The sequence below is a fragment of the Panicum virgatum genome, chromosome 9N, assembly GCF_016808335.1.
Source record: "Panicum virgatum strain AP13 chromosome 9N, P.virgatum_v5, whole genome shotgun sequence".
Taxonomy (NCBI): domain Eukaryota; kingdom Viridiplantae; phylum Streptophyta; class Magnoliopsida; order Poales; family Poaceae; genus Panicum; species Panicum virgatum.
This window is the reverse complement of record NC_053153.1, coordinates 76,959,562-76,986,386: the sequence shown is the minus strand read 5'-3', so window position 1 is coordinate 76,986,386 and position 26,825 is coordinate 76,959,562. Positions and strand designations below refer to the sequence as shown.

The 26,825-nt window shown below is 47.3% G+C and overlaps 5 protein-coding genes across 11 annotated transcripts; 2 read left to right on the top strand and 3 right to left on the bottom strand.

Moving 5' to 3' along the window:
* Positions 1-569: 569 nt before the first annotated feature.
* Positions 570-5,747, top strand: LOC120692446 (polyadenylate-binding protein-interacting protein 7-like). 6 transcript variants are annotated; one of them, XM_039975748.1, is made up of 8 exons: positions 626-823; positions 983-1,051; positions 2,230-2,843; positions 2,918-3,003; positions 3,687-4,080; positions 4,178-4,248; positions 4,582-4,706; positions 5,183-5,747. In XM_039975748.1, the coding sequence occupies exons 3-8, from the start codon at positions 2,249-2,251 to the stop codon at positions 5,457-5,459; spliced, it is 1,548 nt and encodes a 515-aa protein (XP_039831682.1). In that variant the 5' UTR covers positions 626-823; positions 983-1,051; positions 2,230-2,248; the 3' UTR covers positions 5,460-5,747. The 6 variants fall into 6 exon arrangements, with proteins under 6 accessions (XP_039831686.1, XP_039831684.1, XP_039831682.1 ...); XM_039975752.1 differs by lacking the exon at positions 983-1,051 and having other exon boundaries at positions 570-823; positions 3,690-4,080; positions 4,585-4,706; positions 5,183-5,745; XM_039975750.1 differs by lacking the exon at positions 983-1,051 and having other exon boundaries at positions 570-823; positions 3,690-4,080; positions 5,183-5,692.
* A 493-nt stretch (positions 5,748-6,240) lies between these two features.
* On the bottom strand, positions 6,241-9,105 carry LOC120692448 (proteasome subunit alpha type-6). The gene is made up of 8 exons (XM_039975754.1): positions 8,856-9,105; positions 8,640-8,734; positions 8,400-8,481; positions 7,501-7,597; positions 7,359-7,417; positions 7,146-7,228; positions 6,917-7,012; positions 6,241-6,615 (listed from the first exon to the last, which is right to left on the bottom strand). Exons 1-8 carry the CDS (start codon positions 8,929-8,931, stop codon positions 6,463-6,465), a joined length of 741 nt encoding a protein of 246 aa, XP_039831688.1. The 5' UTR covers positions 8,932-9,105; the 3' UTR covers positions 6,241-6,462.
* Positions 9,106-11,440: 2,335 nt separating this feature from the next.
* Positions 11,441-16,021, bottom strand: LOC120689864 (UDP-glycosyltransferase TURAN-like). Of its 2 annotated transcripts, XM_039972305.1 has the most exons (16): positions 15,679-16,018; positions 14,989-15,022; positions 14,764-14,819; positions 14,554-14,688; positions 13,966-14,114; positions 13,749-13,838; positions 13,593-13,659; positions 13,461-13,524; positions 13,265-13,370; positions 12,990-13,156; positions 12,800-12,910; positions 12,659-12,720; positions 12,529-12,581; positions 12,359-12,434; positions 12,046-12,174; positions 11,441-11,959 (listed from the first exon to the last, which is right to left on the bottom strand). In XM_039972305.1, exons 1-16 carry the CDS (start codon positions 15,784-15,786, stop codon positions 11,948-11,950), a joined length of 1,419 nt encoding a protein of 472 aa, XP_039828239.1. In that variant the 5' UTR covers positions 15,787-16,018; the 3' UTR covers positions 11,441-11,947. The 2 variants fall into 2 exon arrangements, with proteins under 2 accessions (XP_039828239.1, XP_039828240.1); XM_039972306.1 differs by lacking the exon at positions 11,441-11,959 and having other exon boundaries at positions 12,051-12,190; positions 15,679-16,021.
* A 3,144-nt stretch (positions 16,022-19,165) lies between these two features.
* On the bottom strand, positions 19,166-20,499 carry LOC120689863 (protein TIFY 11a-like). Its single transcript, XM_039972304.1, has one exon. It carries the CDS (start codon positions 20,338-20,340, stop codon positions 19,660-19,662), a length of 681 nt encoding a protein of 226 aa, XP_039828238.1. The 5' UTR covers positions 20,341-20,499; the 3' UTR covers positions 19,166-19,659.
* A 3,512-nt stretch (positions 20,500-24,011) lies between these two features.
* Positions 24,012-25,744, top strand: LOC120689862 (protein TIFY 11c-like). Its single transcript, XM_039972303.1, has 3 exons — positions 24,012-24,806; positions 24,892-25,055; positions 25,190-25,744. The coding sequence occupies exons 1-3, from the start codon at positions 24,559-24,561 to the stop codon at positions 25,363-25,365; spliced, it is 588 nt and encodes a 195-aa protein (XP_039828237.1). The 5' UTR covers positions 24,012-24,558; the 3' UTR covers positions 25,366-25,744.
* Positions 25,745-26,825: the final 1,081 nt, after the last annotated feature.

The window sequence follows — 26,825 nt, the reverse complement described above, 5'->3', positions numbered from 1 at the left end:
AGATATGAACAAATGTTGAGTTAAAGACTCAAATTTAAGATGAATACATCCACCAAAAGAAAATTAACCGATTGAAATAGGTTCCAAACATAATTTGAAAATAGTAGTTAGCAGGGACAGATCCAGCACCGGGTCTAGGGGGTCTCCTGCCCCCTCGGACCCGATAAAAACAACGGAGCCCTCCCTTGAGCCCCCCCCCCCCCCCTTTTGAGAAGAAGAGGAGGAAGAAGAAAGAGAAGGGGATGAAAGAGAAATCAGCCTCTCTTTTAATTATTTCTGGATCCGCCACTAGTACTTAGGTTCGTAATCCATCCTGCCGGTCGTATCCAATTTTCATGATCCTGCCATGGGCACTTAGGCACGTAAATATTAGAACCGTGGCCATTTATTAAAGTACATTCTGTAAACGTGTTTAAATACAAGTTTCAATTTGCTAGAAATTTGTTGGCAGCCATAATATTGGAATTTGCCAATTTGGTTGCCAATCAGTTTGGCAGCTTTAGTGTTTGAAATGCTAAAAAATGTGTATACTTTGCAAACTAGACTAGAGTAGTGTGAAAGAAAGAGGTGCCACAGAAAATCAATGTGGGCGTAGGGCGAAGGCAACAGGTGAAGTGTAAACGTGTGGCTGCAATCCGCCTCCGCACTCACTCCACGCACAAGCCGCTATACGCGACGCCGCCGAGCGCAGCGCCGCCGGCCCCCCTTCTCCCTCTCCCTCCGCCCGATCCTCAGTCAGCTGCCGCCGCCGCGGCGCCGCTCCTCTCGCCGTCTACTGGGGTGGAGATCCGTCCGGGTTTGGAGTAGCCTCGCTTTCGTCTTGGTAAGCAATCATATCCGAGCTTGCTTGGATGGATTCCCTAGTACAAAGAGCGGGCTTTGTTTGCAACCGAACCCTAAAATCCTTCTCTCGGTTCATCCAGTTAGTCGTAGATTTACGTGCTGCGTGGTGGCCTGCTAATCCAATCCGTCGTCTGTCTAGGTTCTTGTTCTTCTCCTAGAACGGGCGAGATCACTGTAGGACTTCCTGCTTTCTTGGTACCCAATCAAGGTGCAGGTGCAGTCTGTTTTCCACAATTTCGGGGGTCACGTGAAGTCCGCCCCTGCTTCGGGAGATGTTCCTGTTGGGCCGCACCTGCACTAGCTTTTATATTGTAAAAGATGCTGGTTTGGGTGTTCCGTTGTCTTTTAAATTCCCAATTCATCGTGTTATTTTGATTATGGATGGTTAATGGGCGTTGTAGCGGTGCCAAACACTTTAATATTTGAGCGGTGGTGAGCATAGTCTTCAATTATCATCTGGTGCACGGTGGTGATTGTTGGATCCTTTTGCTTAGTCAACAACGAACAATGGGTAGTTTGGTAGCACATGTTTCTTCTTTCGCAGGGTTGTTTTGTACTTTTATGAACAAAATATTACATTTCTAAACATTCGATTCTTAAATTTGGCAGCCTTTTGATTGTACTAGATATCCAATGTTCAAGTGATATAATAAAAAGCTTTTGCTCATCATTGGATCCATCAGACAGTAGTGGTTCTTGAACAGCTACCTTTGATTACAGAAATGTCAAATATGAAACCTTGATTATGCTTGTTTGAAAATGTATCCATCTGGAGTGATTAGGGATATATAGCCAAGCAGCATAGTTTCTCTGATTTGTGGATGGCTGGTATCCAGTGTCCAGTTTCTTATGCACCAGTCTTAACTCTTAATCTTTATGGATATATTTTTTCCATTGCGGGCATGAAGTCAATTTCTGTTTGACATGGGGCCTTTTCCCCCCAGTCCTGTCCTCAATGCTTCTTTCTAATTTGGGCTTATGGTTTATCTGACAATTGAATATCCCTGAGGAGGTAGCTTTGGATAGGAGCGCTTGGAGACTAGCTATCAACGTGCCTGAATCGTGACCTTTGTGTCTTTTGGGTTTCATCTCTAGCCTACCCCAACTCACTTGGGATAAAAGGCTATGTTGTTGTTGTTGTTGTTTGTTTATTTGACAATTATTTCCTTTAACTTTGTTGTTCAGTCATGATGAAGGATGTAGTATTCATGGTCTCATGAAGGCAGTGATCTTGAGTTTTCTTTGTAGTTCTTTAGTTTATAAGTTAGTTCTGCTTGAATGTATTGTGGTCATAGCCCTTAGCTTCATTCTTTGAAACAGTTTGTGCTTCTGTGTTCTATTTGCAGAAATCTAAGTTCTCCTACCTTGCATAATTTTATTTAATAGGCACTTCCCCAACAGCAATATGTCCACGGAAGAGAGGAAATTGAGTATGCTAAACAAGGGCACTGCATTGAATCCAAATGCAGAGGAATTTGTTCCTTCATCGCTTAGATCTGTCAGTGATGCCTCCAGGAGATCAGATGCAACTATGGTTGTCTCAGGGCCATCTAAAGAAGCCAGCACAGACCAGGCAGAGTCCATTGTACGGAGTAATTCTGATGAAGAAGCACATCAGTATTGGCAACAACAGCTCCCCGATGACATCACCCCTGATTTCAAAGTCCTGGGACAAGATGAGACTGCTGGGCCTGACAGTCTTACACTCACAGGCCTGTCCATAAATGATGGCATTGGCACATCAATATTTTCTCCAAACCAGACACTAAGCATGCAGCACCGTGCTTCCCCTTTTATCAGGGACAAACTGAGTACACGCCCAAAGATTGAGTTTTCTGGCCCAGCTTATATAGACGAGCATTCGCAAGCTACAATTATGAGTCCGACTGCCAGTTCCATGAGTCCAACTGCTGCTCCATGGGTAAAGACAGTAAGGAATGGTGGACACTATAACTCAAACAGAAGGGATGTTGGTCACTACAATGGAGATTCTAGCATAGGTATGGTAATGATGTGTGAGTTTTTCTTTCATGAAGGTGGTCCTTTGAACCTAAGATTTTACTTATAATTTCAGGAGCTTCACTGCACAACATTTCTGATGCGTATCATGGAAGCAGGCGCAGCTTAAGCTCGACTATGGATATCATGAGTCAACTGGAGGTCTGTTGCTCTGTCTTTTAAGTGTCTTCAATTTTTCCATTATTCTCGTTGTCTCAATTCTTTCTGTTTTAAGTGCCTTCATTTATCCACTATACTGTTTCTCTGAGATCTTTTCAAAAGTTGCATATCTCTTGTTCAGAAATGTCATACCGCCAACAACTTGAGAATATATATATGTGAAAATCAGCTTAATACGGCACACCTTATGTATCACTTATGAGCTTAGTAACATATTCTATCTTGGTTGGTTGGATCTGAATTCTGGAAACATCACTTGAAGATTCATTTAGTGTTCTTCGAACAATATGGACTAATTCCTTGTAGAGAAGATTGATCATTGATATGGGCTGATAACTCATGTGTCACGCTGTTAGATCTCTGTTCAGGTGTAGTGGAACTAGTAATTCGAATATAGCCGATTGATTATATCCTAGGAGGCACTGAATATCATATCCCTTCCTCTTGATCTCTTTATGAAACTCTTCACTATGACTCCATATGATAACAAAATGACTCTTCTTTTGATATTCCTCCTGCTAACAAGATTGCATATGCTATATTTGCTGATGCATATTATTCTACCTTTGAGGCTTTGAGCATGCTTCATGGAAATGGTTATTATCTGTGTTTACTGCATGAAATCTCCTTCAAAAATTTGCTAAGTATTGTCGTATCATTAATAGCAGAATAAGGTTGATGGACGACTCAGTCAGAACCTCAGGTCACTGTCATTTGGACATTCAAGTCCTCCATCACCAGCATCATATGGCCAAAATGGTCTTGGAAACTATAGTAAAGAAGCTTTTGGTCTGCCAAACAGTCCGTATAGATCTCATTCATCTATACTCGCAGACGATATTGTTTCACCCTCAACTGGACGTGAACATGTTTCCCTGGATGCTCCTAGAGGAAGGTACAAGACGACTAATCTGCAAATTTCTGGTTTTGGTTCAAGCAGAGGTTCTCAGCTGTTGGGTGGCTCGTATAATGGGCATCATGATATAGTCTCAACCAATACCCTCCAAAACATAGCTGGAATTCAGGCTGGACCAGCTTGGCTTGAAAATGATGCTGCGGGTAGTGCTCTCGAAATACAATATGCTTTTTATGAACCTTACCAAATTCATGTGGTATGCTTATTTGCCTTATGTTTTAAACATGTTTATGATGACAGCAAGTGCATATTTGGAACCAAAGGATGAAGCTCATGATTTTGCAAGCCTGCGGCATGCATTTCTTGAACAGGTAGATAAGCCACTCTAGATACTAAACTAGAATATTTCAAGCAAAAGTTTTAGGCATGCTGTTTTTTATATAACTTGTAAGAGAATGCATACTATCATCTGGAGCAGTCCTGCATTCTGTTTAGCGTTGCAATTTTTAATTGGTTTTGATGTTGGTTTTGTATCTTAAAGATTTTCAGTTCAATTCTGGTCAGTCCTTTTTTCCCGCTGAAATATTAAGTCTAGTGGTTTTGATGTTGTTTTCACAATCGATTGCATTCCTTTGAAACATGTCTTGAATTTTATTATTATCTATCCGATCAGTGAGAACTGTTCTATGTGATCAAAATTTTAGCAGGATAGGCAGGCTTTTCTGATGGGCAGCAGTCCTTTAACAAAGGATCTGACATTGAAGGAGCTATACAATATACAAAGCAGGTTGGCTCAAGAGAAGGCTAGAGAAACAACATATCGACAAAGGTCAGCTAAATTTTTTTAGTTAATGCCATCTATATACCAGATATATTGTGCTTTGAACCAGTGCTTGTGCTTTGAACACATCTATAATGCTTTTTTGAGCTTCCAAATACTGAATTAGGCGTACTTGTTGGGTGCTCAACTGAGCATGTTATTCTCTGATGAGTCTTCTCTGCATGCGTGAGCTTTTTTTATTCAAATGTCATTAGGGTAAGGATAGTTGTCATACACAATGTGCTTGTTCAATATTAAATTTGTCAAAATGTGTGGATGATATGACTTTATATAGCTCACTGGCCAAGCCTTTTGCAATTAGGGTAAGGATAGTGACTTACTTTTGAACTAAAGTTGAAAACACACTGTCCAGGCTATTTGCCATTCTATGTCATGTTTTATAAACGGAAAGTGCTACCTTAGTTTATCTACTCGAGATGTTTAGTAATGCACAAAAGGTAATATATTTCCTATATTCACAACAGATTCCAAATGCCAGAGCTGCAAGGCCTCATCCAGGAGCAAAACCCCCCAATTGACCTGTGCGGTCTTCACGTCAGCGAGGCCATACACGTCCTCAACTACGAGCTCAACAACCGGAGAAAGATCGCGCGGTCTACTGGTCGCCGACTTCAGGCCATCATCATATCCAGTGCCCGCACCCCTGCAAGGCTGACAGCTGCCGTGGAGCAGTACCTCCTGGAACACGGCCTTCAGTACACTCAGGCGCAGCCAGGCCTCTTCCGTGTCCTGCTGCAGTGACGAAACAGGACGGGAAGGTCTAGGTGATGTTCACGAACAAGATCAGATGAAAAGAAAAAAAAAAGTTGACTTGTACTTTTGTATATGGCAGAGGTGGCTAGCAGAATAGAAGCGTTAAGATAGCTCATGTAATATTCGAATATCAGGCTTTTTGTCAGCAAATGTATACATCGTAAAATTTGCGGGATTTAGGGGTCTAGGGGATATGTTCTTTCACAATCGTTCACCCACAATCTTGTATGCATGTCGTGCTGCAATATGCTTATGATCGTCTGCCTGTGATGTTCATAGTGAAGCTCTACCTGCCGTAGTCTCACTATTTTTTTTTAATGATGTGCCATCGTCAGAAGCCTCATTTGAATACGATAAGTCAATAAGGTAAGACTCCAGAATTGGATCGGCATCGACCGAACATGAGCTCCCAAGCGCTGCATGAGCCTGAGCTATTTGTTACATCCCGGAGGGCCTAATTTATTACATCTAGAATTATACTTCCTCCATGCCACATTATAGGTCATTTTGACAAATCTAGATACTAACTTTTGTTATGCACCTAAATATACACTATGAACTATATATCTAGAATTACCAAGATGATATCTACAATTTGAAACAGTAGCAGTAGTATTAATTGAACAACTAAATAATTCTGCAGAATATCCGTTGGCGAACAAATATTGAGAGCACTGCTTGGTGCACCATCAGAGCTGGAAGCCAAACGAGTTTGTTTCTGATATAGTCAAGCTATATGCGCTTTTAGTATATGCAACATGGAACCAAATAATCAACATTCAGGTACGCTATTAGCAAAGCATAATCAAACCATTGCAAATTCAACCACATAGAAAGATGAAGCAACGAGTACAGCGGGAGTGGCTTGTTTTCAGTGTTAGACATGAAATGGTCCACTCAGTGTTCCTTTGCTGGCTATGAATTGAAATGACAGTCGAAGCACAATGGCACGGCACAGTGTGACACAGTGACATGTCCAACATATGGAGGCTCAGTCCCGTTCACTAATGGCCGTCAGGTGCTGATCGATCTCCTCTGTTGTGAGCGCTCTGAAAGCACAGTCTTCTTTCCTCACAACACCAACCTCGATCTCCGTGGCCTTGAAATCTTCCTGGAGAACTGATTGCAACGCAGAGATTGCAATCTGAAAAGCATAGGACAAAGCTAAGAATCACCACCTCAACTTCTACATGGTAGTTTGAAAATAGAAAATGCGCACAACTGTGGGGCTGGATTGACAACTGAAGAAAGAAGTATCAATGGGGCATAGCTAGTTAGCTACATCAATGAGCTGCATTACCAGCACTATATACAACCACGCCGTGGAACAATTGGCCATATTTACAAAGTGCATGTGTCCATACAATTAGTTGTTTCGACTACTACTAGGTTGGTGCAGCATGAATAATATTTTAAACAAAAATGAGTGCTTTGTCCAACATTACCTGAACAGTTTCGTCATAGGTGAATTGTGGATCATCCTTCATTTTCTTCTCAAGAAAATTTATTGCTTCTTGCTCCTTAAGCCCGGCACTAGTTGCCTGAAAGAAAATGTCAACAGATTGTTAATTCTTAGTAAATATCCAGTAGAGACAAGTAAACTTGACATTCAGCAATATTCATCAAGGACAACGGTGGAAATACACAAGGCAGCCTAACAAAATAGCCATATACCTTGTGTCCAAAGAAGTGACCAGCAGGGTCACACTTGAAGAGTTGAGCATTTTTCTCTTCGTCATAGCCCAAGACCATAGCAACTGAATAACGTAGCCAAAAAAAAATGAACATGATGGGCAAGCTATAAGCTGACTGAACACACTAGAACATTGCAGCAGAACGACAACAGCTTAACAGAATAGCAAGCATGTATTGTGTGATGATACTAACCTACGCCAAGGGGTCTCATGTAGGCATGCTGCGTGTAAACTTGCGCTTTGTCAGCGATCCTGAAACATAAATCAGATAAGTAATGTTTGCTTATAGCTACTGCTGCACAAAGCACAAGCTTGAATAAGGGAAGGCTCAATACCATTTCGCTAACACATCTACAGGCATCTCATAACCCCATTTGAAGCGAAACTCAGCTGCTTCATTCCTTGCTTGGTAAACCAACGACCTTGCATCAGCTGGGAATAAAACAACATTCATTACCAGTCAGATAAAAAATGAGTTCTAGTACAACTAAACACGGCAGCATGTGAAAACAGCAAGGCGATAACCAGCACTCTAAGTAACTTCATGAGCATCCTTAAGGCAAAATACACACTTACACAGTAACAGATCAATTGAGGTTTTGTGGAAGGACACTGCTTTTTACCATATTGGGAAAGGAATGCGAAGAGAGGCAGGAAAGGCCGTAATTGACATGGGAGGAGGCAATAAAAGGAGACTTGAAACGATGGAATATACCAAAAGATTTATCCTTGAATAGGAGTGCATGGAGAACAGATATTCACGGTGCCTGAACCTTGATTAGTGGCCCCTGTTGATTCTCAACTCTAGCCTACCCCAACTTGTTTGGGACTGTAACGCTTTGTTGTTATTGTTGCTAAAGGAAGGATAAACAGATGTGGCATGAAATAAATTGTTTCCATGATTACAAGTGACTGGACCTCACAAAATCATAATACACATCTAACCTAAAATCTCAAATTAGCATTTGTGTATTGTGCAACTAAAAAAGCTTGAACTTTTAAATTGGAGCTTCAACCATCGATGATCATGATGCGGCTCAAAATGACTGATTTCAAGAATGAACTCCAAGAGATATGCAGCTCAATTCAGAACAGCAATATCAACAGTCAAGTCCCCGCGAATCGATGAAAATAGGGCAACTTTTCATAGCTAATGGCAACTAAAGCAAAACTCCGAACATAACAGCCCTACTGACCATATAAATGTGCACCAGAGCACAATAACCAACCATACCTGTAAGGCCAGTGGCAAGCAATCCGATGAACTTGGTGATTGGGAACAGGTGCGTCACGCTCGTCTGATCCAACAACTTATCCTATACGCACAAGTCAGGTCACACAAAACAATCAATCCAACCGAACCCGCAGAGAGCAGCAATCCTTTTTAGTGCAGTACCCCGCATCAGGGTAGTTAAACGAGGGGATCAGGCGCGAAGCCCCGATCGATCGAGGAGAGCGTTGCCGAACAACTCACCGGCACTTTCTTCTGGGTGACGACGCAGACGGAGTCCTTGCCGCGGACGCCGATCGACGTGACCCCCGCCGACTTGACCGCCTTGAAGGCGTACTCTGCGCAGACCGAACGACACAGCTCAGGCGCCGTCGAACTCCCACGAGCTCCCCCCAGATCTAAGCAAGTGAAAAGAAAAAAAGCTAGGGTTTTTTTGGGGGGGGGGGGGGGCGCACGCACCGACTTGGTAGAGGCGGCCCTCGGGGGAGAAGATGGTGATGTGGCGGTCGTATCCCGCGCCTGTGCCGCGGCTCATCTCGCCGCCCGCCGGAAGATCTCGCCGGACTCGTGGGTGGTCCGCGAGTAAGGCGAGGTGTATTTGTGTGTGCTGCGCGCTTGAGGACCTCGGGGAACGACTATTAACGCCGCCGCGGCTCTTCTTCTTATCCCGCAAGAAGAAGAAAGCCCGTTCGGATCCGGAGTCCGACCCAGGCTCGCAGACGGCAGCGTGGGCCGTGGGCCCCGTAATACGAGCCCGTTCAGCTAGGAATGTAATTTTCCTCTTTTCGAGGGTGCCGTCGTAAGGGTTGCAATGTAAACGGCCCGGTTCGAGCCGATTGTAGTTTTCTAAACGGCCCCGGTTCGAGCCATGTACGAGTTGAAAAGCAGTCCCGTTTTTTTTTAAAAAAAATGCTGGGGCCCCGAATTCGAACCGTGTGAGTTCGACGGCCTTTTGGATGCGCCCGGACCATCCGATCGGCACTCTGATCGATTTTTGTATAACACACTCTGATAGAATTGGGTCGTCGATTCCAATAAAAAAGAATTGGGTCGTCGATTCTTCATACGTAGCTAAACTCTGAGGTTTAACAGTAAATATGGTAGCTTTAACAGTAGGCATACTCGATTATTGCCTTATTGGGGGAATAAATTCGGCACTTCCATCAACAGGGTCAGAGTTTCAGTTATGATATGATCATAGCAGATGCATAGCTCTATTATATTGTGATGATGTGAATCAGCACTTATTTTGCTACTTCCATTTATGTCATTATGTGTCTGTGCCCTTTTTTTACCTGTCTGGTGATTTGTGTATACTAGCAGAACCGGGCGATTTTATACATAGCACAGTCAAGATGCAATGACAGAATTTCTCGAAGTTCTTGAGAGCATCCCGGTCTTATGTATTGCAACAGACAAAAATGCAATGACAGAATCAATTTACAGTTCTTGTCAATTGACTGTTTGAGTCATGCTGACCTGTGACCTTCCTACCTACTTGCCTACGACCTGGAGACACTTGGATCGAGCTCCATGGACGCATCGATAACACAAAACATGACTGCACGGAAGCTTCAGAAACCTGTGGCCAATTTTGTCACACGCCAATGTTCCTTGCAGACTTCGAAAACGCATGCGACCTATCTTTCTTTGCTCGACTCTCGGCGCATCCGTCCATGTTTTTCTGGCTATATCGAGTCTCCCTTAAACGGGATAGATCTTCCTCCATACAGCGTTTGCTTCCAAGCAAGTCAAAGTTGGGAATGTGTGCAGCACTGCAGATGAGCTTACAAAATTGCTCCCCAGTTTGCTGGACACAGCAATGGCCATGAGATTCTGCTGAGGTGCAGATGCAGTCTTTAACCAGATTTTCCAGAGTTCTGGCCACAGGACCCAAGTTTGCACCCCCTATATAAACTTGCATCATGCATGAGATCATGAGCTTCCTATCAAGCCCATTCACCTACATTTCTCCAAAGCTTCTTATACGAGAGGACAGTAGTAAACATGGGGGTACGCATGCATTCTCTGTTTCATCTGAACTTGGTGTTGCTGAATGGTAGGTCCTAATTCTGGCTATTGCTGCGGCTGCAGGTTCTTAACTGGATGCAGACCAAGCTTCATGGATCGCATGGCGGCAGAAGGAAATCAGAGTTCATCGCAGACCCGGCTTGGCGTAAGTGACATGCTGCGATGGCAGCGTTCAAGTAGTTTCAGAATTTCATTCTCCAAAAGAGGAAAACAAAACTGTTGCAGAGTTTCAGCATATCTCACGAGCTGAAAGCCTGAAACGGCATTCTTTCATGTTCGTTATAGCTGAAACTCACACTTGCACATCCCGTCTTGCAGTTGTCGATTCCTCCAGCGGCCTTCCACAGACCGACAAGCTCAACGACGGCTGGACGGCAGCGGTTCCGTCGATCGGAACGTTTGGGATGAGGGAAGGACACAGGCCGAAGAGCCGTGGACGTCTTGACGAACTCACCAAAGTGCAGGAGGAACTGAAATCGCTTATCAGAGCCAGAGGAGAAGCCGCAGCCGACGAAATGAGCTGGGTGCATCACCTGCAACTCGAGAGGCTTCTCAGCTGCTCTTCGAACTCCAAGAATGGAGGCATTGTTAGGCAAAGATCGTTAAGGAAACGTGCAACAAGAGCCTTCGGTGGTTTCTTGCCCAGGCCGAGCTTCAGGGAAACTGTACCAGAAATGAGATTTGACGAGGTGCTGCAGATTTCAGATTCTCTAAGCATTCAGAACTGAATTTGGTTCAGGATTCAGAGTGATCGCGTATCGTTTTCTTGTTTGACAGATTATCTGGGGATTGCTCCTCAAGAGCGCACATCCTGAAAACTTGGCGTTCACTAATCCTGTGATGAGGGATGATCGACTGGGACAGATGGCCCAGAAAGGCGAGGCAGAGGTCGAGGACGAAGGGGGCAAATGGATCAGAACAGACTCAGAGTGTAAGTTCATTTCATATAAAAGAGGATGAAGCAGGGTTTGCAAGTAAACATAAATATGACAAATTCGAAAAAAATTCTGACATGTCCTTTCGATTCCCCAGACATCGTGTTAGAGATCTGAACTTCCAGGACGGAAGCAAAGGAGTTGTACAACTTTGTTTGGTACATGCCTGTCTGCATATCATCTTACAAGATGGCCTTCAACTCCATAGAAAACAATATGTTTTTTTTTATGTGTTCGCTCATCATGCAACAGACTAGAGACATTCCAATATGATACCACATCAAACAATCTATTGTTGTATACATCCTAAACAATTTAGACATGTGCTCAGCAAAGAGTACATTTCCCGGTCTTGAAAGGAAAGAGCCTTGTACTGTATCTCTAGAATTGCCGAAATACATTGTCACTGCATTGATTTTGCTACAGCGATGCACATCATAACAACTGATCCTGGCGGCAGCTGGTGAAAGCAAAGAGTACCCTTTTTTGATGCACATCTGCTCACTCCAGTAGTCTAGTATGCCTATCTCTGATTCTCTGAAACAAATAACTTTCCGTCTTATACTGTATATGTTAGCACACATCTTATCCACTGACCTGCAATTTTGGATAAGAAAGTAGATAAGAGACCTAAGCATATGAGTGTTAATCACAATTCTAGTAACCGATATTTGAGCACTAGCCTGATTCACCAAAGGTAGTGCATTAGTTTCCCATTCTGTTGACCATTTGGAAGATGACGCTGTATCCATGGCACCTTCTTTGAGGGATTTCAAGGCATCACATTCTTCTGGAAACCCCTTAAAGAGCATCTGCATTGTTTCAAAACTGTAAACATTAGCATCAGTTTTGATGGTAGAAATTAAGTCATGATGCAGACATGCTCCTACTTTTATTAAGAAAAAAAGAAAGCTGCCATAAGTTCATATTCCAAATATAGCAAACCAATCATTCAGTGCAATGACATGGAAACTAATATACTCAAGTGATCCTGACCATAAGTTCATCAGCAAGCTCTGAAGATGTTGAGAAAAGAAGACCATTTTTGTTTACTTTCACAAGTTCCTCAATGCTGCAAACGGAACAGAAAGCTTAATGCTTTAGTGACAAATGAAAAGTATTCAAAGAATTATATTGCAAATCAAATATCTAAGAAACTGAGCTACCAGGAGAAAGAAGCAGCACAAACTGGCAGTCCACATCCAAACATATCAACCACCTAAAACATTCAGGTTTTAATCAAGCTAATAAAAACTCTTCATCATTTTAGTTAAAAAACAAGTATTTAAGAGTAACCTTCATAGGTAGGTCCAGCCCTGACGAAGATGTATGCAACGACACTCCTAGATCAGCTGACCCTGCATTATTAAAAAAAAAAATCAGTCTTCACGCTTAGAAAGCCTTCAAGTTGGGATGGGCCGTAATCAGCTAGCATACCAAACAATAAAGGGTAGTCCTCTGATGCGAGCCACATCGTCCGGAAGGCAACACGCCTCAACTTCAACCTTCTTATCTGATCCTCATATTTCTTCCTATCTGGTCCTTTACCTAGAACAATGGAAAACATGAAAATTAAACAATTACTACACTTTGGCAATTCAAGCTAATATAGCTGAAAGGATTATACCTGTGATGATGAACAGTAATCTTGGATAGACAAATTGTTTTCCATTCTTGATATCGATCCAAAGTTGCCCCTCATCCATTGAATCATCTTCACCTAACGTTGCAGCAACACGTCTATCATACATCAGTGCTGCTTCCAGAAGTATGCTGAAATCTTCGTCCGGTGTCCTGGAAACATATGTGGTTTGATCTATAATTCTTCTCATGTTTTGATAATCACAGGCAGTGAGCATAAATGAGACTATAGCAATGACTGCACGGTTCAAGAGAACAGACCAGCTTGTGCTGCTCACGACAAGTGCAGGTCTGTTAGGTTTCAGGAAAATTTCGCCATTATTCTTACTGGTAAAGACAGTAGTGTTCATGTCTTGCACCTCTTTCTCTGTAATATACGATCAGGCAACATGGAATAAACCGAAGCGTAATAAATTTAAAACATCAAAATGCTCTGATTCGTTGAAGAAAAACATACCCACTGATATGCAATCAGCATTGCCCATAGCACTGCAAATGGTATTCCCTAACCTGCTAAACAACTATTACGTGTCTTAAGGTCACATGTGGTACAGCAAGGTGGGTGAAAAAACTCAAAATAGAGGCTCACCCTATGTTTTTCCATTAATGAAGCAGGGTGGAAAAAATCAGGAGATTGATCATAAAGAACCGTTGCTCTGAAGTTGAAAATTTAGTTATTACAAATTACAAAGCACCAGTCCTTCATATATAAAAAGAAAACTACGTTGAAGTTTGATCACTAAACCTGATTCCCCAATTTTGGGCAAGCTCATGCTGCATTGCTTTTGTAACACAAAAGGCGCCATCAGCCATCCGCCCAAAGTGCTTCTCGAACCTAGAATACAGAACAGGCTACTGTATTAACACATATATTCAAGTACAGGAACAAATTTCTAGAACACCATGTTCAATATGCTATGTTAATCTAAACAACAGCCAAACAAACAGGGTAGATGGGTTACCAGAAATAGATTTTGACTATGATGTGACTTCTTCCATGAGATAATCCCAGCAATGTATATCCGAAGTTATGCCAATCCACAATAAATTTGGCACCTCTTAGCCAGCTTGCCAGTTTTACAGCAGCAAGTGTTGGAACAGAGGGTGGATTCTATTGGAGAAAAGATAAACAGATAACTGAAATAAGGTATCCCATTATATTGCAAATCATGCTGTTGAAAACTTTGAGTCTATGTCAAACAAAAAAGTACTTCAGTAAATATCGGCCAAAAGAGACTATAGGCAACTAGAATCTACATCCCTCATGGTACAAATCTACAATAATATAATCTGCTAGAAGATGAGACTGGAGCATCTTCTGCAACTAAGGAGGTAGAGGTCCGAGTTGGATTAAACAACTTCACAACTACGCTAAAAGATGACAGAAATAGGACACCATAATTGCTGTGTAGCATGATCTCCAACTTCAGCCAGGCATGAAGACATGAGTTTACTTTGCATGAAGGATGGATGTGATGTCTAAATTGATGGTGACTGAGCATGGTGTTAATGAAATTCAGAATATACATAGAAAGGAATTTGGAAATAACCTGAACAAGAAGGACATCAGGCCGAGGAATCTTAAAACAAAGGAACCAAACCAGCATAACAAACTGGATAGCGGCTTTAAGTAAAAGTGACAGGGCACCAGATATCTTTGAAATTCCAGTTAAATTCACTGTTTTCTGAAGAAAAAAGATTCTAAGTTAATATAGTAATATAAAAGACAATGCACGACAACAGAATAGTCTCCAATATACCATCTCGTGGATGTGAATTGATGGATTCTCTCTCAATGACAGGTGAGGATCACTTCCTGTTCATTTGCAGAATGTTAGATCTCTACAAGAAACAGAGGCCAAGATAACTTGTCTTGCACAATACAACCTAAGCTGTGTAAATTGTAATTGAGGGCTATAAGTAGATTCTGGCTAGAGTTGAACAGAATCATAAAAAGTGAAATGGAATTGTGAAGAATACAGTACCTCCATTTGCAACAATGTCTACCTCCATGCCAGCCTGTGAAGAAGATGAACAGAGGATCAAGGATGATAGGTAGGAATAAAATACGCTAGTCCCACTAGAACTTCATGCTTGATGTTCTGAACAACATGGGATAGGTAACTTTTCATTCCCCATCCCGTCACCATGTGGGAATCTTCATCCTCATTTTGCATTTTGCATTTTTGCAAGGGAATCTTCAACATTTGAAGTATTAAATGTAGACTAATCACAAAACTAATTACAGATTTCGTCTGTAAACTACGAGACGAATCTAATGAGCCTAATTAACCCATCATTAGAGCATGTTTACTGTAGCAATTTAGTGTCTAATCACGTCCTAATTAGGCTCATTAGATTCGTCTCGCGATTTACAATCCATATGTGTAATGCGATTTATTTTTCAATTATATTTAGTACACCATGCAAGCGATTTAAAAAATTTTGCATTTTGCGTTTTGGATCTAAACAAGGCCGAACCATGCAAGCGGAACCATGCAAGCGATTTAAAATCTTTTCATGGCCGAAGGCCAATACATAAACTACTTGTCTTGCGGAAGCGGAACCAACCTCACGTATGAAGCTGGAGATTTGGAGAGACGAATCTCATCCAGCCCAACACACTACCAAAGGGAATAGAACTAAGACCAGTGGTAAATTTAAGAAGGGTTTACCTGGCTGGCGAGTGAGAGGGAGTGGTACTGCATGCGCGGGCTACGGCCGATATCCCCAAGCACAACTACTGCCGCGCGCCTCCTCCTCCCCGCCGCCGACCCCGCCATCGCCGTCGCCGTCGGCCCACGGATCCGACCAAATCGCGAGTAGGAGCCGAAAAGAGTTTGCCAGCAATCCAAGGGCCAGCAATTTTGAAGTGGTGGAAGATTACGAAGGGGAGGGGGGGGGAGTTGAACTCTCCTGCGGCGGAGCACAGCGGCGGCCGGCGAGGCAGCGGAGGGGTCGGCGACGGGTGTGTTTCGCTGGAGGAAAGAGGAACGGCAAGTCGGGGATCTGCAGATGATCGGACGGTTACTGTGCGTCCTGTCCTGAGTTAACGGCAGATCTTGCATTAGAAAGTTTTTTTTTTGTTTGCGCGTTTGCATTAGACAGTTGATTTGGGATTTTGGTGTGGCATTTGATGTTTTCTGGAGTTATAATTTTGGTACCTATTCGAGCACCGATAAAAAATTCTGAATTCTTTTAGGAAAAGAAAGCTCTGAAAGTACTTCAGATTTTTTTATTTGCTACGCATGTGCTTCCCTCTTTTTGTGATCATGTTGGCTTATCTAAGATCATATTTCATTTTGTATCTATAACTAAATTATACATGATCCAATAAGTATGAAATTTTGATTAAAATTTAAGTATACAATAATTAGTCCACCATAAAAATTTCACTATAATTGGACAATGGAAATTGTAGATAGGAATTATATCTATTAATTGCAAAAAGTATAGATCTAAATTTACAACAAAAAATTTGTACTAAAGTATATTATATTATATATTTACTATGTAGATCTTCATGTAGAGTCCAACATAATTTGTTTTTTAATTTTTGAATTTTTCTGTGATTTGTTATGATTTTTCAAAGATTCAGCTGAAATAAATAATAAAGAAAAAAGACAAAACCACTCTCTAAAACCGCCTTGGGGGTTATTTGGCCGGTTTGGAAGGTTCAAGGGATGGAATAACTGGTTTTGTAGTTTGCGGGTTAAGTAGTCTAGGTGCAATAGTTGAGGTGTTATGTAGACTTCTTCCTTTGTTCTAAACTCTAAAGTAGTATACGTGGAAGGCTTACAGTAGAGATATAGTGTTATCCGACAACTTACTCTGATGGCAATTATAACGAAGCAGATCGAGGCGTCTCTACTAAGGACATGTAGGGATAGAGAGGAACTGAGAAGTGAGATGGACTAGTGTCTTTTTCTCATGGCTTCCGGTGCAAATAAAGCCGAAGCAGAGCTTATGGGCAGTTTTATTTGGGACCGTTTAGGAGGACTTCAGAAAAAGGCACCGAAGAAGCTGCTCCGTGAATCTTACCAAACTCCTCGTAATAAAGAAAAGGAAAAGAAAGAAAGAAAAAGCCTACCAAACGGCCCTTAACCACATCTCATGCTGTCACCTTCCCGGTAGCAGTGCGTGCCGGAGGGGAGGTCGGAACGCGCTCCCCGGGAACCATGGGGATGGGGGCTCGCTCCCGCTCTACTACCGGCTGCAGCTACGCGGGTCACGAGTTCACAGTTCACACACGATATCACACCAACCAACAGCACCGCACCGAGGGAGCTGCGTGCTTTACCTCTGCATGCTTCACGAGATGCAATATCAGAATATATGTCCGGCATTTTTTTTTTAACTGGACGGATTTTGGAGGCGGCGACGCAAAGCATGCTTGATGTGCACACTAGCTTGTTGGCTTCATACCTCGTGACGGTACTACGTTTATTTCGGGGAGACAGCTGGGTGGCCTTGGGTTGGATCAGGTCACACGGAACACGGCACCTGTTTTATGGCTTTACCCCAGGGATCACAAGAAGCTCGCCGTGCCATGCATGTGTTCTCTTGAGGTGCCACACATCGTTTTTTTTTTTGAACATGCATATTTATTTTAGCTGAACTAGAAATTTTATTGTCGGAACATGACCTGACCGATGATCGCGTACTCTTTTGCTGACACAAGCAGCCCGGTCTTGATCGGAGTAGCCGGGCGGCTCGTGCCACCCAACTCATCACCCGGCTGCTGGCTGCGTGCGCGTTCCTGGCCTTGTTCACTCCAGCCTCCAGGGGACTCACACGAAGCTCGCCTGGCAACTAACCCACGCGCATTAGGGAGCACACGCTTTCCTTTCTCCTCCGAGGAGGCACACAGCAGGCCACGACGGTTCTCCCTTGCATCCATCGATCCTTTACTCGCGTCACGTTCGCGTGGGTGCGCGCCGGCCGGCGCTCCGATTGGTTCCCGGCAGCCAATGCCCGTGCCGCGTCGCGCCCGGCCCGGTCACGCGGAACGCGCCGCGCGGGCGGCTGCACACGAATCACTTTTGGCTCCCGCTGCCAACACGCCCGGTCGAGAGCGCGTGGCTGGCGTGTGCGCCTGGCCGGTGGCCGGCTAGCCCCCCACCACCCCACCCCCGCGTGAGGCTACGATATAGATGGACGCGACGCGCCGTGGCCGGAGACGCGGCTCGACTCGATCGCGCCCGTACGTGCGAGTCGCTGGCCCGGCTAGCTAGCTCGCTCCCTGCTGCGCCGTCACGCGTTGCGCGCGCGCGCCATCGCGACGCCAAACCATTAGGCGCAACGGAATTGGAGTGGGCGACGTGCGCGGGGCTAATAAGCTAGCTAGCTAGACCTTGACTCAATCAGCAATCCCATGCCACCACGTACGTACGATCCAAGTGGATCGATCAGCAGGCGCCCACGGGAACTCGAAGAGGGATGCACGCACGTTTAACACGTTGCAATGAGCTCCGTGCGGCGTACCAGTTGGTTACACGTCCTGTCCCGCTTGATTTGGGAGATCTGGCTCTCGTGTCTCGTCTCGTCAAGTTGGCGACGGGGAATTAGCGTCCGACAACAACGTACGTACAAACGGCCCGGCATTGCATCGTAGTACGCCCTTTTCTTTTCCCGTTAAATAAAAAGGATGGTTTATTTATTTATTATTAAAAAAGGATTGTTTCATTTTCATTGTGCCAGAAAAAGGGACAGTTTCATGTGGTGACAATGTATACACATAACACACGTTACACTTGCACTCGATCTGTGGGACTAATGTACGTACTAACGGTAGCTGGGAGTTGAAGGCTGACGATTGTATGGCGACCACAAGAAAGTTGGATCCCAACTATTGCCATGTGATACCATAGAGCGAGCCTTTCTCTAAAACAAAATTAAATGTCATTTCATGCATAAAAATTTACGCCGACGATTATTTCGATTATGTATAACGTACGTTTGATCCGCCATCATCGGATCAGCAAAAACATTAGGAAAATATCGGTACAGGTCCGAAGCTTTCCTTTCAGTTTCAGTTCCATCCCTCTCTTGTCGATCCCTACTACAGTACTACTGTTTGGCACATAATTTGGAATTTATGGTAAAAAAAAAAGTTAAACGGAGTATAATTTAGAACGGAGGAAGTAGTGCACAACACAAAGATTTCCTTCAATCAAATCCATATGTTATTATATAATCATAGCACATGATATATAGATTTGATCTCTAAAAAATAATGTAATAACGGCGCACGCACACACGCACAAAACGAAGAACACACAATTAATAAGCTAAGTAATAGAGCACGAACAATGACGGTAGGTTCGCGCTAGTACTTGCTGAACATCTTAGCATGTTCAGGTCCATACACACATCTGGTTGATTAGATTAGACGATACACACACCTCCAACTTACGACGGTACGAATGAATAGTGGCGTTGCTCTTACTGCTCGGAGCACGCATGCCATGGTATATATAGCTGGCTTGATTTGGTCGATACTATAGGCTATAGCTAGCTAGCACAGTTGTATTAGCACAACCGTAATATATAAGAAGTATAATTAATTAATTAAATTGCTACAACGAAACCAGGCGGAGGGGGCCCCGAGCGGGCCGAGCGAGCTTCTTCCCATCCAACTGACGGCGTGCCGGCGATCAGAGCCCGTGCATGGCATCCAGGCTGCCCAGCGCGAGCCAGGAAGAAGAGGAAGAGGCAGCAGCAGCCTCCTCACGCGTCGGCGCCACCTTGCCCTTCTTCGCGGCCGGCTGCTGCTCCGGCTCCGGCTCCTCCTCGTCCTGCAGGTGGCGGCGGTCGTAGGGCGCGGAGCTGGTGGAGGAGGACCGGTCCTTGCGCTTGGCGAGAAAGCGCCGCAGCGAGGCCTTCCTGGCGATGGGCATGTCCACGAGCGGCGGCGGCGCCTCCGGTGCCGGCGCGCCCTGCGCGGCCGCGGCGAGGCGGATCAGCTCGGCCGCCTTCTCGGGCGGGCAGGCGTCGAGCACCACCACCCTCCCGCCGTAGAAGATGGTCAGCTGCTGCGCCGCGCTGTTGGCGCCCTCCTGCTGGGCGGCGGCGGCGGCTGACGGCGCCAGGAACAAGGGCGACGCCGTCATCGCGGGCGCGCCGCCGGCCCTGACGTACTGGCTGAGCACGCCGCACGCGACGGCGAAGCGCCGCGTCATGCTGTCCGCCGGGACGGCCGCCATTGGCGATCGGTTCACGGCGGCGGGGCGATCGGCGGGGCCGTCGCGGCGGTCGAGGGGAAGGCTGGCTCCGGCGCGGTCGATGGTCGACGACGATGTCCCTGGGCTTCGCTGCACGCAGGAGCCGTGTCTCATGGATGAACGGCCGTGGTGGTTGCGCGGGGCCGGTTTTATATGGAGCAGCGGGAGCAGGGGCGGGAACGAGAAGCTCGCAAGGCCTCGGCGATCCAGGAGAGCGAGGGGCCCTGCCCTGCCGCCCTGCCCATGAGGGAAAACGTGGCCGCCGCAAGTGGAGGGGGGAGATGAGATCAGGGGAGGGAAACGGTGCGTTTGAAAAGGTCCTTTACGGTTGCCGGGCAACTGCCCTCTCGTTCATGGAAAGAAGCACGCGCGAGCTGCGAGTGCGAGCGGAGACCTCGTACCCGTTTCTTCCGCCGTGGCCGGACGAGCGAGACGGTTCGATCGCCCTAGTCCTAGACTCGCGTTTGCGCCCGCGTAGGGGTGCCAATTGATAATCTTTAGGTGCCCCTCCAATTCTCTTTAGTTCAAAATTTTGTATTAATTTTTTGAAATTATATTTCAATTTAAAAAATTAGTATAAAATTTTGAACCAAAAAAAGTTGGAGGTATACCTAAAAGTCACTCATTTGCACCCCTACGCCCACGGGTACCTGTCAATTCGGGATGCCGATGCCGTACCGGCAGCCGAACGGCTGGCACCAAGTGGAAAGCGCGCCCTTCAACTCGATCGTCGTTCCCTGTGGGAAGGACGATCGGCGCCGTGCAGAGACCGACCGGTGTCTTGTCAACATCGCGCGACCTGCTCATCTCGCGCATGATGCGCGTGTGGTGCGCGAATCCGTTTTGCCAGAACGTGCGCTCCCCACGCCCTATTCCGGGAGCCCGAGGGGGGCCTAGACCGGAGCCGAACGCGGCCTAACCGCCCCGCGCCGAGCAACGATCCGTTCCGATCCGGATGCTTCCGGCACGCGAGGGCAGGGTTCGGTTTCTGGCACGGACCACAAGGAGGAAGCGCGTCGCAAGTAGCCGCCGCATGCCCCCTGGCGCGCGGACGTTCGTGCACCCGTCCCCCTACCCGAGCCGGCCGGAAGATACGCGGGAGCGCACGCTGCCTCCGCGTTGCCGCACTCGGAGCGCGCCGAGGCCGGGCGACGGCGACACGCAACCGCTAGCTCGCCGCCGGGCGCGGGGCGGGCTCGCCGAGGACACACGAGCGCCGTGCCCTCCCCGGCCGCGTCGACGCCGCGGGGCGATCCCGATCCCCGCGTGCACCAGTGCAGAGAATCGGAGCAGGTGATCGATCGACGCGGGAGGCAGAGCTGACGACAAGCGAACGGCCCCGGCGAATGGCCAAGTGGGTGGCAGCGTGCTTTGTTTAGCGTCGATCGAGACGGTTTCGCTTTGTTTGTCTAACTGATGGTAACAAATGGATGGACCATGGACGGACGCATGCGAGCGGCTTCGTTACTAATATTATTTGAGCCTGGCTAATTAATCTAGCTGATCGAGTTGTTGTGTTGCAATACACTAGTACTAGTACAGTGCAAGCGCGTGCACGGGGGCGATCAAGATCAATCAGAGTGCGTGTTTGATTTGCTGTCCAACCACCGGTCGAAAAAGCGAGGAGCAGCGGGGACTGGACGTCAACGGGAAAGCGGGGACTGGACATCAGCGTCGTCGTCCGCGAAACTTTCGCTCCTAGTTCATCGTAGCTCGATGCCGTGTGCTGTGGCCCGTGACATGGCGCGTGGACGGTGGACCCACAGGTCAGCGTCAGTCGTCAGTACCGCCGCTGCTCCCTGATTGCCGGTGGTGGTTGTTGATTGGCAACTTCCCACACGTACGTCCACCTAGCAGCGTGCGGTTTTCTTCGGCAAAAGTAGTAGTGGTACTACTATCCTTGGCCCACCACGCACCTTTGCACGTATCAGGCATGGCACTGGCCCGTTCCATGCATGTCGATAGCAGCAAGAAAAATGGGGTTTCTAACCGGCGACGTCGGAAGCAAAGACGGATTAGCTTTTGTAAAGAGAGACGGAGAGGTCCAAACTTTGCAGCAAGTACGATTATTGTACGATCAGCATCGCAAAAATGTGCCGTGGACAAGAAACTTCTGGCCACCTGTCGCGCTCAATAATACACCGATCGATCGGACACTACCGGAATCGAGTAGTTTGCCGTGTGCCCCAGGCACACGGCAAAGCTCATATTGCACACGGCAAAAGCTTTGCCGTGTGCAACACTCGGCAACGTGCACAAGGCATACTTCGGCCGGTAAAGTGCTCATGGCACACGGCATAGTTTCCGACACACGGCAAAATAAATGAACAGTAAATAAAAAAATTGGCCCGGCCACTGCCCCACCGCCGGCCGCACCCCCGCCACTGCTCCCTGCCGGCCGACGCACGCCGCCGCCACCACTGTAAGCCGCCGCCGCCGCAGCCGCTGGAGCCATCTCCCCCTCCACCGTCGACGTCGAGCACGGAAGGAGGAGGTGGCCGGATCCGGCCTCGCCGTCACACCTAACGGTTGATGGTGCGGCCACCCGCCGGGAAAGGAGGGTCCAGGGCCGCGCGCCGGATCCGGGGAAGGAGAGGGAGGGGGCTGCACGCCGGATTTGGAGGAGGAGCAGGGGCCGCCACGCCGCGCCGGAGGAGGAGGAGCAGGGGCCGCCGCTGCCGGACCTCGGCCGTTGCCGGAGCTCGCGCCGCGCCGTCCGCCACCGCTGCCTGAGCTCGAGCCGAAGTTCACGCGGCGCCCTGCGGGCGGTCCCGGTAAGCCGCCGCCGCTCCTCGCCCCGCCGCTGCTCCTCACTACCGGTGAGGGGCGAGCGGAGGAGGGAGGGGAGGCATGGGAGGGAGACGGCGAGCAAGCAGGAGAGTAGGGGCGGCGGATCTGAGGGAGGAGGGGGAAGGGAGGGAGGGAGGGAGGTGGCGTATCGATCTGAGGGAGGAGGCGGTGTGGATTAATAATTGTGGGTAAGTGGGGGTGGGGGGAGTTGTTTGCCGTGTGTCTCAGATCTAGGCACACGGTAAATATTTTACCGAGTGTTTTTGATTTGACACACAGGAAAAAATAAGTTTGCCGTGTGCTCGAAAATTTACACACGGCAAAAGTCCAGACACATGGCAAACTCACATAACAAACTGGACTGTTTCCCACAGTGAGACAAACAATGTCGCTTCCTAACCAAATCGATCATGGCAGGCACCAGTGCTGCACAGCCTATAGACTATAGTTGGCACTTCGTACACGCGCACGCTACTGTACTTTTTTCTGCATAGTGTATCGGGCTGGATCCTCCTTGCTAGTAGATGTTAGGTTGTCAGAAAAAAACTGCGTTTGCCAGGCTGGAGTTGGAGGCTGGAGCTGGAATAGTGTGAGAGAAAAATACTGTTAGACTGGCTGGAGCTGGAGTGGTGTGAAAGAAAAATACTGTTGGGCTGGAGCTGGCTGCCGAACGGAGTGAAAATGTCCACGAAGAAAGAAGATTGCTAGGAAAAAAAACGCTTCCATGAGTACGTAGCCACAGCTATATATATATAGAGAGAGACTTTGCTATTCCCAGCGCCCACCTAATTTTAGATTCGCGTGAATTGAACACATGCACGCACGCATGGTCCGTAGCTGCACAACCACAAATCGGTCCGTGCCGCGACCACGACTAGGAGCAGGAGCGGACGCGGACTAGCGAGCGCTGCCCCGGCGCGGCGCCGCGCTCTTCCACGCCCGAATGACCCCCACGCGCTCCTTCGTTCGTCCCGTCCCCCGGCACGGCAGGGCAGGGCTCGGTCCACGCCACGCGCCACCGCCCACGAGCCGAATTTAACGCGCCACTCGCCCACTCCCCCGCGCGCCCTGCTGATAGGCTGGATACCGAACCGGAAACGAAGAGGAGGAAGCCAGGCGGCGGTGGCCGGCGGGCAGCCAGAACCACCACCGCGGCTATACTGTACCCTAACCCCGCGTCGAGTCGCGTCGCCCGCTCGCCTTTCACGTGCTGCCTTTTGATCCCCGGCCAAGGCACGAAATCTAGGAGGCCCGTCTACCTGCCCCAAGTCAAGTGTCAAACCCCTCTCTCCAGCGGCCGTGCAGCTATAAAACACCAGGAGCAGGCAAACATCCTCCCTAGCTCATGCCTCCTGCCTGCCACCGCATCCCGTCTAGACGCAGCTCCCGTCTCGTTTCCGGGAAGCAACCAACTTCCTCGTCCGAGGGAAGAGGCGGCCGACGACGACCTCGATCGGGGTCAGCTGTCAGAGGTTGATGTGAGCTGGTTCGCTTCGTGCGCCTTCTTTCCTCGATCATCATCAAGCCGGTGAGGTGAAGGACATGGCCGCCGCCGAGCAGCAGCAGCCCGGCACCAAGGCTGGCGGCGGCAGCAGGTTCGCGGTGACGTGCGGCCTGCTGAGGCAGTACATGAAGGAGCAGGGCGGGAACGGCGCCTTGCGCCTCGCGCCGGCCGTGGCCATGGGCCTCGTGCCGGGAGCCGACGCGGCGGAGGAGGGGACGGAGGAGAGGAAGGCCGTGCTGGAGCTCTTCCCGCAGCAGGCTGGCACGCTGAAAGACGAGCGGCAGAGGTGTGTTTATTTTGCAGCTATCGATCATGTCCAAAGTTTTTTAACGCTGAAAGCCGGCCTGACCCTTCCACTGCCCCCTTATTAGGAAGAGGAAGGAGCCTGCTGATGAGAGGGCGCCGCTCACCATCTTCTACGGCGGCAAGATGGTGGTGTTCGACGACTTCCCCGCCGAGAAGGCCGAGGAGCTCATGCAGCTCGCCGGCTCCGGCAACGCGGCGGCGGCGGCTCTGGCACAGCCCAGCCTCACAGGTAGGAACGCGTACACTGCCCAGCGTGTTCGGTGTGCATGTTCGCACCTGCACCAGCCGAGACAAATTAAAACAAAAGAGCTCAGTGTTTTCTACAGCGAGCTGACAGCGTTTGTTGTGTGCACGTTTCTTCAGACATGCCCATCGCCAGGAAGGCGTCGCTCAAGAGGTTCCTGGAGAAGAGGAAGAACAGGCTCACCGCGGGAGATCCGTACCCGGCAGCGGCAAGAGAGTCCATCAAGCCTGCACTGAAAGACGAAGCAGGGGCTCCGTGGCTCAGCAGCGTCAACTCCGCGCTCAGCTTGAGCTGAGAAGAACCTGATGGAGAGCACGCACGCGCCTAGAGACCACGGGGGGAAACTACCACTACTACTACTACTACATATTACTGCCTACTATTTTTCCGTAAAAACATCTTTGGATCATGAAACTTGGTTTACCCAACTTGGTTTACCCCTTGACTTTTACACCGGTTACTGCTGGTTGCTTCAGGGGAATTAGCTAGCTAGCTAATTGTGATTGGTTAATTAGCTTGCCTTTTTATGACTGTTTGAGAATTCTTTGGAGAAAAAAGAATTCTTTATTTCCATGCTGATATTCATCTTCAGGGAGTACGTATATAGTTTGTAAATTCGAATAACAGGATAATTATGTTGTATATTTATTGCATTGTTTCAGTTCTCAGTGCCATATATTTTGCATAAGGTAGACAAAGTATTCAATCTGTGGATTGGCTGGGTTGGCCGTAAAATTAACATATATACCACACCATGCGCGTTCCTGATGAGATGCTGTATCCAAATCTTTGGGGGGGAAATAATGCCCAAAGAAAGTTTATCTCTCATCTGACATCTATGTTCAGATGAGACCTTAAAAGTTGAGTCTTGGTATGAACAAATTTTGAACAATTAGTCAGACAAAATATAAAGAAACAACTGATGAGCCGCAGCCAGTGTTCAAAATTTTGGCGAAATTTCGCGAAATTCGGTGATTTCACCCAATTTCGGAAATAATAATTTAAATATATTTAAAAGTATTTAAAAATAGTTTAAAAATGAATTTCGGCCGAAATTTCGCGAAATTCGGTGATTTCGGCCATGTCCGAAATTTTTTGACAAACAAAATTCAAAACCCTGGCCGCAGCACCGCTGGCCGCCATTGTTAATGACGAGTTCATACGTCTTAAACTACATGCCTCATGGAGATTTAGTTTACAACAAAAAGCTAAAAAGTGCCATGTGCGGTGGCCGCGGTAAGAGCCACGAACCGGCCGGAGTAGGAAGAAGCCGCGGGAACGAACACGGAGGAAGAAAGAAAGAAGAAACGTGCGTGCATGGGTGTGTAGTGCAGTCGTTACGCGTCGCCTTCAGCGAGACTTTGGGACGACGACGTCTACTATGTTTACCGTTTCAAAGCAGCACGCCCCCGACAAAACTTGGGAACACGGCGCGTTAGCTAGCTATGAACGCATCGGTCGGCGTCGCGGCACGTTTCGCGTGTACGTGGTCAAAACTCGGAATTGGAATGGAAGGATGATTGGCTAGAACCTAGAAGGCTAGAACTAGAGGAGAGGACGGCGAGCAAGTTCTATCGGCCTTCTCTCTTGCTTGTTCTCCTCTCCGCGTCTGCCTGGCGGCCCGGCGGCAGATCGACCTTGATAGTGATAGATGAAAGCTGAGGCCCTGTTTAGATCCCCCAACGCAAAATGTAATTTTTTTGTAAATCACTTGCATGGTGTACTAAATGTTGTCGAAAAATAAATCGCATTACA

Bases quoted from the DNA above. Each gene is read 5' to 3' on its own strand.
- LOC120692448 (XM_039975754.1), bottom strand. From the start codon at position 8,931: ATGAGCCGCGGCACAGGCGCGGGATACGACCGCCACATCACCATCTTC. The intron at 7,418-7,500 runs GTATTGAGCCTT...TTTATGTTTCAG, and splicing joins GTAGATGTGTTAGCGAAATG to GATCGCTGACAAAGCGCAAG. The intron at 6,616-6,916 runs GTAATGTTGGAC...TATGCTTTTCAG, and splicing joins CCTATGACGAAACTGTTCAG to ATTGCAATCTCTGCGTTGCA.
- LOC120692446 (XM_039975748.1), top strand. From the start codon at position 2,249: ATGTCCACGGAAGAGAGGAAATTGAGTATGCTAAACAAGGGCACTGCA. The intron at 2,844-2,917 runs GTATGGTAATGA...TTATAATTTCAG, and splicing joins CAATGGAGATTCTAGCATAG to GAGCTTCACTGCACAACATT. The intron at 3,004-3,686 runs GTCTGTTGCTCT...TATCATTAATAG, and splicing joins ATATCATGAGTCAACTGGAG to CAGAATAAGGTTGATGGACG.
- LOC120689862 (XM_039972303.1), top strand. From the start codon at position 24,559: ATGGCCGCCGCCGAGCAGCAGCAGCCCGGCACCAAGGCTGGCGGCGGC. The intron at 24,807-24,891 runs GTGTGTTTATTT...CCCCCTTATTAG, and splicing joins CTGAAAGACGAGCGGCAGAG to GAAGAGGAAGGAGCCTGCTG. The intron at 25,056-25,189 runs GTAGGAACGCGT...ACGTTTCTTCAG, and splicing joins GGCACAGCCCAGCCTCACAG to ACATGCCCATCGCCAGGAAG.
- LOC120689864 (XM_039972305.1), bottom strand. From the start codon at position 15,786: ATGGCGGGGTCGGCGGCGGGGAGGAGGAGGCGCGCGGCAGTAGTTGTG. The intron at 14,689-14,763 runs GTATATTGGAGA...TTTTTTCTTCAG, and splicing joins CAATTCACATCCACGAGATG to AAAACAGTGAATTTAACTGG. The intron at 14,115-14,553 runs GTTATTTCCAAA...TTTCTCCAATAG, and splicing joins CTGATGTCCTTCTTGTTCAG to AATCCACCCTCTGTTCCAAC.
- LOC120689863 (XM_039972304.1), bottom strand. From the start codon at position 20,340: ATGAGACACGGCTCCTGCGTGCAGCGAAGCCCAGGGACATCGTCGTCG.